The 13,016-nt window shown below is 43.2% G+C and overlaps 1 protein-coding gene across 1 annotated transcript in view; it reads right to left on the bottom strand.

The window, feature by feature from the left end:
- Nucleotides 1-1,006: 1,006 nt before the first annotated feature.
- Nucleotides 1,007-13,016, bottom strand: part of lima1a (LIM domain and actin binding 1a) — a 29,518-nt gene continuing 17,508 nt past the window's right edge. Inside the window, 8 exon segments of the mRNA XM_044210072.1 lie at nt 1,007-2,094; nt 2,097-2,881; nt 3,840-3,973; nt 4,069-4,133; nt 4,558-4,609; nt 4,811-4,876; nt 6,102-6,196; nt 8,210-8,267. Of these exon segments, the coding sequence (XP_044066007.1) occupies nt 1,820-2,094; nt 2,097-2,881; nt 3,840-3,973; nt 4,069-4,133; nt 4,558-4,609; nt 4,811-4,876; nt 6,102-6,196; nt 8,210-8,267 (1,530 nt within the window). The 3' untranslated portion in view covers nt 1,007-1,819.

Raw genomic sequence — 13,016 nt, forward strand, 5'->3', positions numbered from 1 at the left:
CGGGAGGATTCAAACCTAATCTGGCAAACCCAAAAGTAATTTATTAATGGCTTATAACTGATGGATAAAGCATTAGCAAATTACTTATTAAAGCATTCATTAAAACTTACAACCCCTTTTATAACAACACTTGTCACATGATTGTTTGGGGATTTCGCAGATTTTTAATAAAGCTTTTAACGAGGGAGTAACAAACTGGAGCTCCACTGCTAAAAGCTACCGATTCAGTTTAAAGATTAGTTTGTAATAATAAAACTTTATAGAGCGTGCTGAACACCTCTAGCGCCACCTGCAGGTTCACATTTGTGGTTTTAAACGAACTGTCTCAACAACTGTCGGATGGATCGCCATGAAATTTGGTTCACGCATTCATGTTCCCCTCAGGATGAACTGCAGTAACTTTGATCTGACTTTTCATGTAGCGCCACCATCAGTTAAAAATTTTAATTTGTCCAATACTTATAAAGACAATTCCTGTAAAACTAGTCACATTCCCATCAGCCTCAGCTGTACTTTGTGTTTAGTGCTAATCAGCAAATGTTAGCATGCTAAACTAAGATGGTGGACATTATACCTGCTAAACATCAGTATGTTAACATTGTAGCTGTGAGGATGCTAAGTTAGCATTTAGCACAAAGCACCACTACTGTGCCTAACGCTGCGTTCATGTCATATCAGATTTACAAGTTTCTGATTTGTAAATAGCGTTAACATCAACTTTCAAGTCGTATTTATGGCTGGACTTTTCTAAAAGCTCTGATATATCCGATTTGGCACTTACTAATAAGGCCCAAAGACCGTCGTTAAATGTAATTAAACCCACTTTTTTTTATGTAGTCAATGTACAGCATTTTGATCCCCACACGACCAGCTCTGAGGCTGTATTTCATCATATGAAGATGGTTAAATAATCAGAGCTGCCAGCATGGCTGTAGCATTTTTAAAACTGAGCGGTACATGAACATATTGCTGTGTTTGACAGAGGATCAGCTACTCAGACAAAACATTGTGTATACAACAATTTATTTAAACAGTAGCAGTCTAGGATATTTGGTCCCCTGGTTTAAAAACATAGTACTTTTCAGATCCAGTTATAACTCCTGAAATTGGACAACAAAAAGAACATAAGTGTGTTTTTTTAAGTTTAACATGTACATACCAGAATGGCAACTGAAAAGAAAAGTGACAAATTGTCAGAAACTAACCAAACCCATTATTTATTTTAAAATGGTAACAGATCAACGGGCTGGGCTCTCTTTTCTAAAACAGTGTGGCCTTTAGCTTGTCTTCTATTAGCTTTCCTATTAAAACGTGACTCCATTTAAGAGGCCAATTAGTGACAAAAGCTACATTATCTGTAATAATCCCACATCTTGGTATAATTTAAAATCAGTACTCATAACAGCAGTTGCAATCCAGATTAGGAGTCATTCAATGAATATAGAAAATTACAAAAGTCACGTACACAAAAATAAAACTGATTCTCTATGTGTCACAACCTTTGGACATTTCTGTTCTAAAAAATATTAATTACATGGGGCGTAATTTTAAATATTGTACATTTAAAAAAAAAAACAAACAATGTCAGAGCGACACATTCTCCAACAGTCTCGTAAAAACTATCCTGTAGGAATGGCTTTAAAGGTTTCAAAAAGTGTTCAAAGAGGCACAAAATAAAGAGTTCAGTAGAGTTCACACTAGAAACTGCAGCAACTCTCTTTTAAGAAGAGAAGAAGAAAACATCGAAAAAGAGAAGGAATGACAAGAAGTCTAAGAGTCCATGGCTGCCATCTTGTTGGCCAAGAGCAGATCATTCAGTTTATGCGTCCTCTTCCTCCCCTTCCTCCTCGTAGTATCGGTTTCGTTTGATCATTTCCTCCACCGACAGCACCTCCCGCTGCTCCACCTCCTCCTTGTCATCCACCTCCTCGCTGTCCCAGAAGCCCACATCCTGAGACGACCGGCTGGCCTCCACCTCGCCTTCAGGAGATGAGATGTCTGTCGGAGTCTCCTGCCGTTTCAGAGGCAGCAGCTCTTCCTCCAACACGCCTCCATCTTCCTCCTCCATCTTCTCCTCCTCCTCCTCCTCCCCCCAGGTTGTTCATCCAGAGTGTCGTCTTCCTCTTCGGTGAGATGGTGGTGCGGCATGTTTTCGCTCTTCATCTCCCCCTCCTGTTCCTCCTCTCCTGAGCTGGTGTGAACGTCCACACAGCTGTCTTCAGTGGGCGTTTGGCTGTCTGACGACGGGCCGCCGTGCTGCAGCTCCATGCTGGAGGGTTCGGGACTCATCCGTCGGTCTTCCACCGGAGGAGGCGGCGGACTCTGTTTTCTGGCCTCAGGAGCACGAGCGTTGCCGGCTTGTCCTGCCAGCGTGAAGGGCAGGCTGCGCTCCTTCAGGGAGGAGCTCCGGCGCAGGCAGGATGTCTCTCTGGCCTGTTCAGGGGCCGAGTCCTCCTCTGGGGGCCACTTGGGTCGGCTGGACTTACTGGCAGAGCCCCCGTCTGTGGCTTCACTGCGGTTGGTCGAGTCCTCCAACTCTGTTCGTGGCGGCCAGGAGATTTTCAGCCTGCGGGTCTCAGTGGGTCTGTTGGCCTTCTCTGATGATCCCTGTCCCAGAGCCTCCATCGTGGCTGTCAGCACGTTGACTTTAGCCAGAGGGGAGTCCTCCACACTGGGGCTGTCCACGTCTGAGGACGGGGCTGGGCTCTGGATCTTCGGCTTGGACTGAGGCGAGGTCTCACCACCCTCCCCTTTGCTCTCCCAGAGCTCCTTGTGGGGCCGGTGGCCGAAGCCCTCGTCGTAGTTGCCCTTGGCCTTGAAGAGCTGGGAGAAGTGCGGCTTGCAGTAGACGTTGTTGTGCAGGGAGGCGTAGTTCGCCAAACTGGCCCGGAGGGGAATTTAAAAGAAAAAATAATTAAATAAAAGAGAGATGCAATTAGAAAATAAACAAGCTGCTATGAAAACGTGGGAAATTTAGTTAAATTTCCATAACAGAAAATTACATATCATAAATAGATTTGATAAAATGCTACTGATTTCCTCAAGCACAAAGATACTTAACATGACTAGAGACCAAATTTATCCTTTTATCAATTTGCAATTTATGTGCAGAGAATCCTGCGAAGCACATGGACGTATATATTTAGCACTGATGTGTGAGGAAGTGCAGATGCGGACTCAGGTCTCGCATAATTAGACTACAATTCGCTACATCTAAAAAAAAAAAATTTAATAAATAAATAAGAATATATAAAATCGCTAATTGGAACATACAACACTGAGTGTCACATTTAATTCCTGGGAGACCTCTGAAAGGAAAACGGGCAAGAGAGGACATAAAGGTGTAATGTAGATGAGAAGACAGCGTTGTTTGTATATCTGCGGCTAACCTATACATGCATGTACAGTGAATATATATATATATACACACACACACACACACACACGTTTGCTTTGCATTACTGGATACGTTTACGAAAATAAAACCTACTGAAGCATCTGACAGCATTTCTGATTAACTTCTGTAACAAGGTAGCGCAGTCAAGAAGTGCCGTTCCTTTTTGGATCTAATGGGATCTTTGTTGATGCAAAAACAAATACATACACAGTGTAATGCTACCGGTTGTGTGGGAAGTGTTTTGGTTGCATTAATGCATTTTGGATGTTAGATTAAATGTGTTCAGCTGCATTTTGGTAAAAGAGAACTGTGGTAAGACTTTTAAAAAAATGCGTGTAACCAAAGTGCCTGAAAATTGGCCCCAAATCCTCAGTAAATACCCGATTGAGTCTACTGCCGCCGGCTCTTTTAGAAATCATTATTCTGTTTGAGTCGTCCTCACCTGAGTTTGGTGTTGCAGTGCGAGCAGCGGAAGCAGGAGCTGTGGTAGACGTGCTGGTTGGCCACCAGCCTCTCCAGAGGATACACCGTCTTCAGACACGACACGCAGGTCTCCCTCACCGGCAGGCGGAAGCTCTGCACAATTATTACACAAAGCAAATTCATTCATTCATTCACACGAAACATAAATGTGTATTTCTCCGAGTGAAAGTGTTTCTGTGAGGACTCACTTTGGATGTCTTGGGCTGAGAAGAGTCTCTCTGATTGGAGGATGCAGGGCTGCCAGTAGCAGAGCCTGTTGGGTCACAAAATGACCAGTATAGGTAAAAATGTAGTGACGTGTTCTGAACACCAGGTGGAGCTCTTTTCATGTTTAATACAATAAATTGACATGGAGATGCTCAGGAGTAAAAAAATAATAAGGAAGCAGTGGATGTAGTTTAGAAATGAACGTGACTCCTGCTCTTATCAAATGAATAACAGAGCAAACATTAGCACTAAATGTACTGTATGTAGTAGATAAATGTTTATAAATTAATGTAGATTTCGAGATAACTCTTACAGACTGGATCCTCTATATTTGAATAATCTACTTTCTTAAAATGTAAATAGTTTTTCCATTAACTACACCCAAACATCCACTGTTATAACTGCCAAGTTCTCATTAGGACAAAATTCCTATCATCTAGAGTCATATGAAGAGATGGAAAATCAATTACCGTTGCTCTCTGGGGTAAAACCTTTCCTGCTGTTTGGTTCAGACTCTGGACTCTGGAACAATAAAGAGAGGATGTGAAGAGAAGATAAATCAATCCTGGTTTTTTTTGTTGCTAAATTGTTCTACATCACAAACTGTCACACATTTCGACGTGGTAGGCTTTACAAACGAACCATCCATAAATCACATAAGTGAACAGCGACTGAAGGCACTGTGACACTGTGTTGCGTGAAGAAGCAGTAAAGACTCCTCACCAGGTCCAGAGTGCACGGAGGAACGTTCTCCTTCTGCTTCCCACAGAAACTGTCCAGCTGATCGCTCTGAGAGACGGACAAGATACAAGAGAGGAAGTTCAGTAATAAAATACAAAAAACACCCGCAGAGCTCCTTCTAACGTGACACTCTTTCGTCCTTGATAATTTGACCGTCTGAGCTGCCGGTTTATTTGCGTACGCCACCGTGATCAGATGCACCTTGGCCGCTAACTCCAGCCCAGAGTTAGTTTGGGTGATTGGATTTGACTATAGGACAAAGCGGTCACCTTGAAAGCTTGAGTAATTTCAGGTGCGTGGGTAGAGTATTGGAAGTTAAAGCAGTACTTAAGCGATTTGGTGTTTTGCACTTCCATAAAGTTGGGAGACTCACAAGCAACAGATTTAAAAATAAATAAATAAATAAAAGATTAGTGAAAATCGAATCAGCAGAGGCCGAGACATCCTGACTTTTAGTCCCTAATGTGGGTCCACATCCAGAAACACTGGATCCTAATTCCTATAATGCAGCTTGATAGTGTCATTTGTTAAACCCTCCCTGCCTGGTACGCCTACATCTTTCAAACTCCACACCCCCAGTTTGTAACGCAGGCTTTCTGTTAAGAATTTGACATCTTGGGGCGCCAAGGGAGTCTTCTCTCTGCTGTCTACTATGCCCCAAAAAAATACTAAAGAATTTGAAATTTCCATGACCAAGCTGAGATAAAGATGAACTGCCGTAGATACTTATGGCGCAGGTTTTGATTTTGTTTTGTCTGATATCACCACCACAACACTAGACAGTGGTCGCATTCTGTCATTTACTTTGTGATATATAGCGAAGGTGCACGACGAGATGCCACGTGTTTATTTAATTCGCTGTGATAGAGTGTGACGATCACGCTGAGCAGAGCAGTGGAGAAATCTCTGTTAGACGTGTGTTAGTGAAAAGCAGCAGGTTACTGAGCCTTTCCCCTCAACTTCTCTAACGATGTCGTCTTCACCGGCATAAAAAACATGTAGGAGGAAACAAGCAGCCCATGCCGACCAATCACACAGTTCTTGCGACCTCCACATCTCTGTAGCTACACATTAACCCGTTCACCAAACAGTTATTTTTTCCCCAGATCTTAGAAATCTCCTCCCGAGCCACAGAAGACTTCATACAACTGTTTCACAGGCTGAGTCGTACTAAAGGGTGTGCCCTTTAAATATCTTGGTAGGTTAAACATGTCTGCAGGAAGCTACTGGAATGAATACGTTGTTTTGGAGGATGATTGACAGGAGTACTCACGCTGACTGAGGTGGGAGAGACTTCCTGTTTGGAGATGGCGGCTTGGTAGAGGGCCATCCGGTCCCGGAGAGGGGTGGACTCTGCAAGACTTCCATCTGGTACAACAACACACAATGTAATAATTAAACCTTAAACCACAGATCATCACACCCAGCAGCTTACACTTGTGCGGCAAACTCATTTCTTGAGGTTTGTGGGCAGTTAACCCTGTTTGGAAGCGCATCACGGCTGAGATTTGTTCTCTCGCAATTATTACATAAATCGCCTGATCGCAGTTATTTGAGCTAACCGTGATCATTTTGCATAATCGTTAGAATAGTTTGTTCACCCGTATAAAAAACAGCTGGATGAAACTAACAGACAGGCCTGTGTCATATTTCCACGTCAGTGTTTCTCACACAGACTTTAATATACCTGTGCGGCCCGTCCAAGTATATTAACGGCCGCCAAAGTGTATTTGGGACCCATTTTAACTTAATTTTTTTTTTTTTTTAAATCCAATCTGAGAAAACGACATGCTCTGCAGAGAAACTCCTACTTATGCTGTTTAGGAAAAGCCTGTAAGTGCACCTATTGGTGGTACCATGTTGGTTTTGATCGTTTCGATAGGCGACATCATTAACAACAAGCCCTCCTCCGCATGCCGCTCACCTGCTGCTGTGAAAACGGAATCGCGATTGAAAAAAAATCCAAAACGTGAGTTTTGTTTTTTTTGGGCGACTTTATAAAAAACACACTGCTGACAAAAGTCAACAGAGCAGACACATACAGGGAGAGAGAAACAGAAAGAGTCGGAGTGGGGCAAGCAGGTGTGTGTGGGGGGGGGTTAAGTAGAATTAAAATGGTGAAATAACCTACTAGAAATAGGGTCATGTATTCTTTAAAATATTAAATATTTTAAATAGACAAATATATCCCCCATGTACACGTTCCAGTGTTCAATGCCAATAAATGGCTTTTCTTCTTCAAAAAGGTGTATGTGTATTATTAAACTATTATTAGGCTTATACTATAATAGTGGCATAAAATTAATAGAAAAAAAGATAATTAAAGCGTTAATCGCAGTTATTTGAATGACAATTAATCGTCAACTAAAATGTCATGATCGTGACAGCCCTGTTTCCAACTACTCGCTCACTGTAGCATGCAAAACCACAAATGCAGCACAAATTCAGTTTTTACAGCGTCTACTTTTTTTTGCAGTCCATTAATTGTTGGGAACTGAATTCTGCATCACACGACAACCGTTTAGGATTTTCCCCCCCACCCATCCCAGTTCAGAGGGAGTGCAGAATGTGCTGGTTAGTCATGCAGTGGACGGGAACACGAGGTCAGGAGTCGTCTGCAGTGTGGAGGGGGGAAACAGGGGTTTGTCTCTTCCCGTCTGCTGATCACAGGGGTTCTACGTCCATCTGTGTCACAAGGATGTAATCCATCCAGAGGAAGGCAGGACGACACTCGGCGTTTAGGAGGACATTGTTTGTGACTGACTGAATGTGCAGATAAAGTGACTCGAACAAAGGCTTTGTATATGTGAAACCATTAGAGCAGTGGATGCTTTTGCCTTTGACATAATGTGTATTTGTCTTTACATTTGTTTTTAAAAAGCAGCTATAACGTCAATATTTTGTTAACAATGGATCACAGGACTACTTGTATGTGAAAGGGGTTGCTCGTAGTCATGAAGCCACAGTTATCACCAGACTCTTCTGCTCTACAGAGCTTTTTTTTAGCGACTTTCAGCTCGTAGTTTTGATTTTCCTGCCTTCACTCTAGTTTCCAGACGCAGCAGGCAGCTGTTTTCAGCAAAGAAATCTGATAAAACCCACTGTACACTACCCGCACAGCAGCAAACAGCAGACAGACACTGTTAGAGACTAGCTGGTGAAGAAAGTGAACCAAAACATTAACGTTGCAGGCCGTAAAACCAAAACAATGAGCTCAAAGATGCTAAAATGCTACGTAGAGCCGAGGGGAACTGCAGAGTCAGGTGATAATTCTTTTTGGGTTCATTACTACAAACGACCCTTTTCACATTACTCAGTTCTTTCATCTCTAATACATAAAAGTCATAAAATTGCCAAGAAATCCTTGAAAGAAATATGTACCTCCTAGTCCTTGGTCCATGTTGGCAGTATTACCTCTGCTTGTTTGCTCTCTGGAAACCTGCAAAAAACACAAAAAACATACACAGACAGTCAGAGGTGTAGAAAAAAACCCACACACAAGGCAAGTAAAAAACAACAACCCCAGCTTCAATGTGTCCAGCATGACCTCTGCAAACACTACAGCACATCTGACGCTCACATGTTTCGGCCAGTCGAGCAAACAGGCCCATCAGGAAGATCAAAGCGTAGAAGGAAATGCAAAGACAAAAGAGAATCACAGACGTAAAGACGTGTGTGTGTGTGTGTTCATCCAGTCCAAACCACTTTAATCCCCTAATAAGCTCAGAGAGACGGAGACTCAGACAGACACCCCGTCTGTCAACAGCCGCCAGCCAAAACTAAACGGATCATTTCTCTGCTGTGGTTTTACACTCAAGTTCAGACCTTCCATTTATAAACCTGGAAACTATGAAAATATAATTCAACCAGCATATCTTCTTAAAATCTCTGCCTCGGGACCTGAAGTGTGTCATGGATGTGTACCCGGTCAGTCTCGGACTAAACAGATCATTAAATATTGAATGCCAGGCTGAGAGCTGTTGCCGTCAACCCCCAAAATAAAAAAAAGGGAGCTTTATTATTAAAAAGGAATATATTTTGCTGATCTGGCGAAATCACATTAGCCAACAAGTCTCAACTCTCCAGTAGCAGTCAAGCCACCCCCACCCCCCCCGACACTCATGCCAGTGCCTCCTTCCAACATGAGGACACACATGGTTCTCCTCCAGTCGATTAAAAGTACAGCTTACACAATAGGTCAGACTATGACGCTTCTACACATTTAGCGTTCAGCCTATGAGAACCGCAAATGACTCGCCTGCATCTTAGATCCAACACCTGTTCAATTCCTTCTGTGTATACACTACAGATTCAGTGCCAGGTTGTTTTCTGGCCCACCGAGCGCTGACAGGCTTCAGCAAGTAAAAAGTTGGGAAAGATTTCACGAGAACAAACAAAGCAGAGGTGAACGCTGGAAAAACAAGTACGGTTCAGACAAGTTATTACTCACTGCATGTTTGGCTTCTCTCATAAAAATACACCCAGATGTCATTTTACATACACAAAAATAATCTAAAATTTTAAAAAGGATAAGTCTGGTGATATTCTATTTTTCTCTTATTGTCAACAAATCACATGAAAAAAAATAAAAAATAAATAAAGATAGCTCTGTGGCACAGAGGTAGAAGATGAGTTGTTATCCAAAAACGATTAAAAACAAAAAATTTGCACACTGTTGCACTGGGTGACATGTTTCTTCATTACATGTAGTTTATTTTGAGTCAATCCGACATACACCATCCTATTACCGGAAAAACTCAGAGCACCAAATGTGTATTAATCCTCCGCTGAATAAAAGTCCCCAACAAATACACTATTTCCTTATGTTTGAGTAACGTTTGCTAAAAACTAGAGGAGTCCAGCTGTTTAAGGCTTTTATTAAGCCTTTTAAAAAAAAACAAAAAAAAACATTGAGACATGTACTTGTGACACATTTTTAAAGATTTATGTTGTCAGTAGGAACCAATGAGCTCGGGGATGAGAGCCACAGAGAGGGGACGGAGAAAAATATGGTGAGACGGACTAACACATTGGTTTTCATGTGAATATGAAAAATACAGAATATGACCAGCCTTATCCTTTAAATTACACCCAGGACTATTTGTGTGTATGCAAAATGACACCTGTATCTAATTTACTGGAGTCAAAACCTTTGAGTGACTAAATTTAGTACTGAACCGATAACTTAAACCTGCAATAACTGATTACTGGCCACTTGAAGGCTCCACAACAAGCTGTAAACACTAACATATCACCTTTTAAGTTGATATGGTGAACTTGTTAGCAAACAGTTGCTTATTTACACATCCAGCAGTTACAGAGAAACATTAGCATTCATCTGAAGTCATGTTTGTGTTCATCTGATGAATATAAGTCCAATATTCACTCTCTTCTTAGCTTCGTTTTTGGTCTCTTCCAACTCCTGAGAAATATATCTGTCTCATTAGCTGCTAAATGCTCCACTAACTTCACCAGCTAGTCTCCAACTGTGACTGCTGCTGTTTAGTGCTGAGCAGGTAGGATACAGTGGGTTATTAGAGCTTTTTTAGCTGAAAACAGCTGACCTCTGTGGCCAAAAACGACGTATCGAGAGCGCTGAGAGTGAACCAAAACAGTAAAGTTGTGGCTTTACACAGAAATGTAGTCATTTGATCCATTGTTAATATAAAAACTATTGATTATAGCAGCTTTAAACTTTATTTTTAAATCTTAGAGCACTGCACTAAACCTTTATCCTTTTATGGAGGTGAGTATGATGAGCCAGACTATCACAGATGAGGTCATCTGAGGCCGAGTCTGCCAAATCTGAGAGTCTGAGTCAGGAGTGAGTTAATCATAAATAATATATATGTATGATAACACACACACACACACACACACAGAATCGTAACTGGAACACAAACGAGTAAGTGGGCTTGTCTCTGGCATTAGACAACAGAGTCAAATCACAACAAAAGAAACCATCACCATCATAACAATGGCTCTATCCCCGAGGGTGGATTATCTTCCAGAGACTGGAGGTGCAGCTTTGAAGGAGAGGGGGTATCTGAGACTGGTGTGTGTGTGTGTGTGTCCGTCCGTCCATGAGGAGGGGGTGTAAACATGTGGGGGTTAGCGGGATGTAAACAAGCAGCCGGGCCATACGAGACCAGGCCGGGTCTCAGGAGGATGGATCAGCGGGCTAGACAAAAGAATCTGCCGCTAATCCTGATACTATTAAAGCGCTCATTCAGACTGACTTGCAGTTCCCCTCATGACTCCACCCTGTCCCTGAACCCACCTCTCTCTCTCTCTCTCACACACACACACACACACACAGTTTATCAAAGACAATACCCTGTTCTTACATTAAACAAAACAAAGACAGAAAAGGAAGGTAGCTACAGCATGAGTTAATGGCTTTAAACAAGGTAATATACCCAACCCAGGCAACACAAGAATACTGTTCAAAGTGAGCTGACACAGTTGAAAAGGACCCACTGATAAAGTTAGCCCATGAAGTGGCCTTTGAGAAGCTGTTTTCATTACAGACACTTTGCAGCCGTGTCGTCTAAAAGGCTTCTTTCATCTGCAGTGAATCTGACAGAGGAGTCAAAAGAAACAGACAGAAAAAGTAAAAGTAGACCGTGTGTCTCAGGGCAGTGAAGCCAGCGCCTGTTCAGAGGCGCAACAAAGAAAGCACGAAACACTATATGAACGTCTGAGTGAAACACCATAGCTACCTCTCGTGAAGGCAAAACGGAGAAAAGACCACAGGGGATAAAGAGTCAGCGGAGAGGCCAAGGTGACGCCAGTTCGGACGGAGTTTGATCGTATGACTGAATCCAGCAGTGAGGCACCAGAGGAGAGAGAGGCACAGACTGAGCAGAGCAGCCCAATCTGGCTTATGATAGGGGGGAGATGTGGGGTAGGGCCTCTGGAGATGGTTTAGGGGAGGAGGAGGGAACATAGACTGGGTGGGAATAGGAAAGGAGACAGGGAGCAGGTGTTCAAAAGGGGGGTGCGGCCGGATGAAGGTGGGGATGATGACAGGAGGGGAGGCAAAGTGTGCCATGGTGTTACAGATGGTTAAGGGGGTGTGTGTGTGCAGTTTTTTTGGACTGTGTCACGCTCCCCCAGCCTCAGAATAAAGCGGCGGATGAACAGGGTGGAGTCATTTGGGACAGGAGGGTGATGGAGGAGCAGCTGGTGCAGGGGGGTGACAGTGGGAGTAAAGGAGGGAGGGAGAGAGAGAGAGAGGGAGGATAGGTGGGGCTGTGCGAGTGTGTGGGAGGGAGGGGTTGGTTTGCTAGGCCAGCAGGGTGAGGGTCAATTAATTTCAGAGTGCCTCATGACGGCATGCTTCGCCCCGGCCCGCGGAGGGGAGTGAATGGGGAGGGGGTTATTTAGATACGGGCTGGGGTGAGATATATAACAACACTAAGAGCCTACAGCCATGCTAGCGGCTTTGTGAGGCTGCACTTTCAGCTAAATGCTAACATAGCATACTAACATTCTCACAATGACAATGCTAACATACTAATGTTTTGGAGGTATAGTGTTTACTATGTTAGTTTAGCATATTAGCATGCTAACATTTGCTAATTAGCACTAGACTGTAGTTAGTTTTGAAGGTCTTTGGTCATAAACCAAAGTATTGGACAGATTTAGAAAATTTCGACCTGATGATGGCGCTAAAAGAGAAGTCAGGAGATCACCAAAGTCATTAGGATACATCCTCTGGGGAACATGAATAACTGTAGAAAATTTCACAGCAATCCATCAAATAGTTTTTCAGACATTTCAGTCCTGGACCGACCGAGAGAGCCATCCCTAGAGACATGCTGCTAGCATGGCTGAAACAAAAAAGGAGAGGTCTCTGATGAAGTGGAGGAGGAGGAGGAGGGTTGAGAGAGAAAACCGAGAAGAGCTGGACGGAGGGCTGAGGAGCAGCGAAGTGGACAACAGGAATGATTGATGAGGGGAGGAGGGGAGCAGTGACGGCCTTAGGGGAGACGGTCTGAAGAGGCGCAGATCAGCTGTCTACAGTCATGAGCCTGCACCATTACATCATCTGCCCTGTGAACGGGAGCTCAACAAAAGAGAAGCAGAAGGCCGGCCTCAGCTATACAGTGGACGCTATTGTAAAGCTCCCTCGACTCTGTGTCGACAGAACTGTATAGATTTTGTATTACTGCTCGAGGATTTC

This window comes from Siniperca chuatsi, linkage group LG10 (genome assembly GCF_020085105.1).
Source record: "Siniperca chuatsi isolate FFG_IHB_CAS linkage group LG10, ASM2008510v1, whole genome shotgun sequence".
Lineage (NCBI taxonomy): Eukaryota > Metazoa > Chordata > Actinopteri > Centrarchiformes > Sinipercidae > Siniperca > Siniperca chuatsi.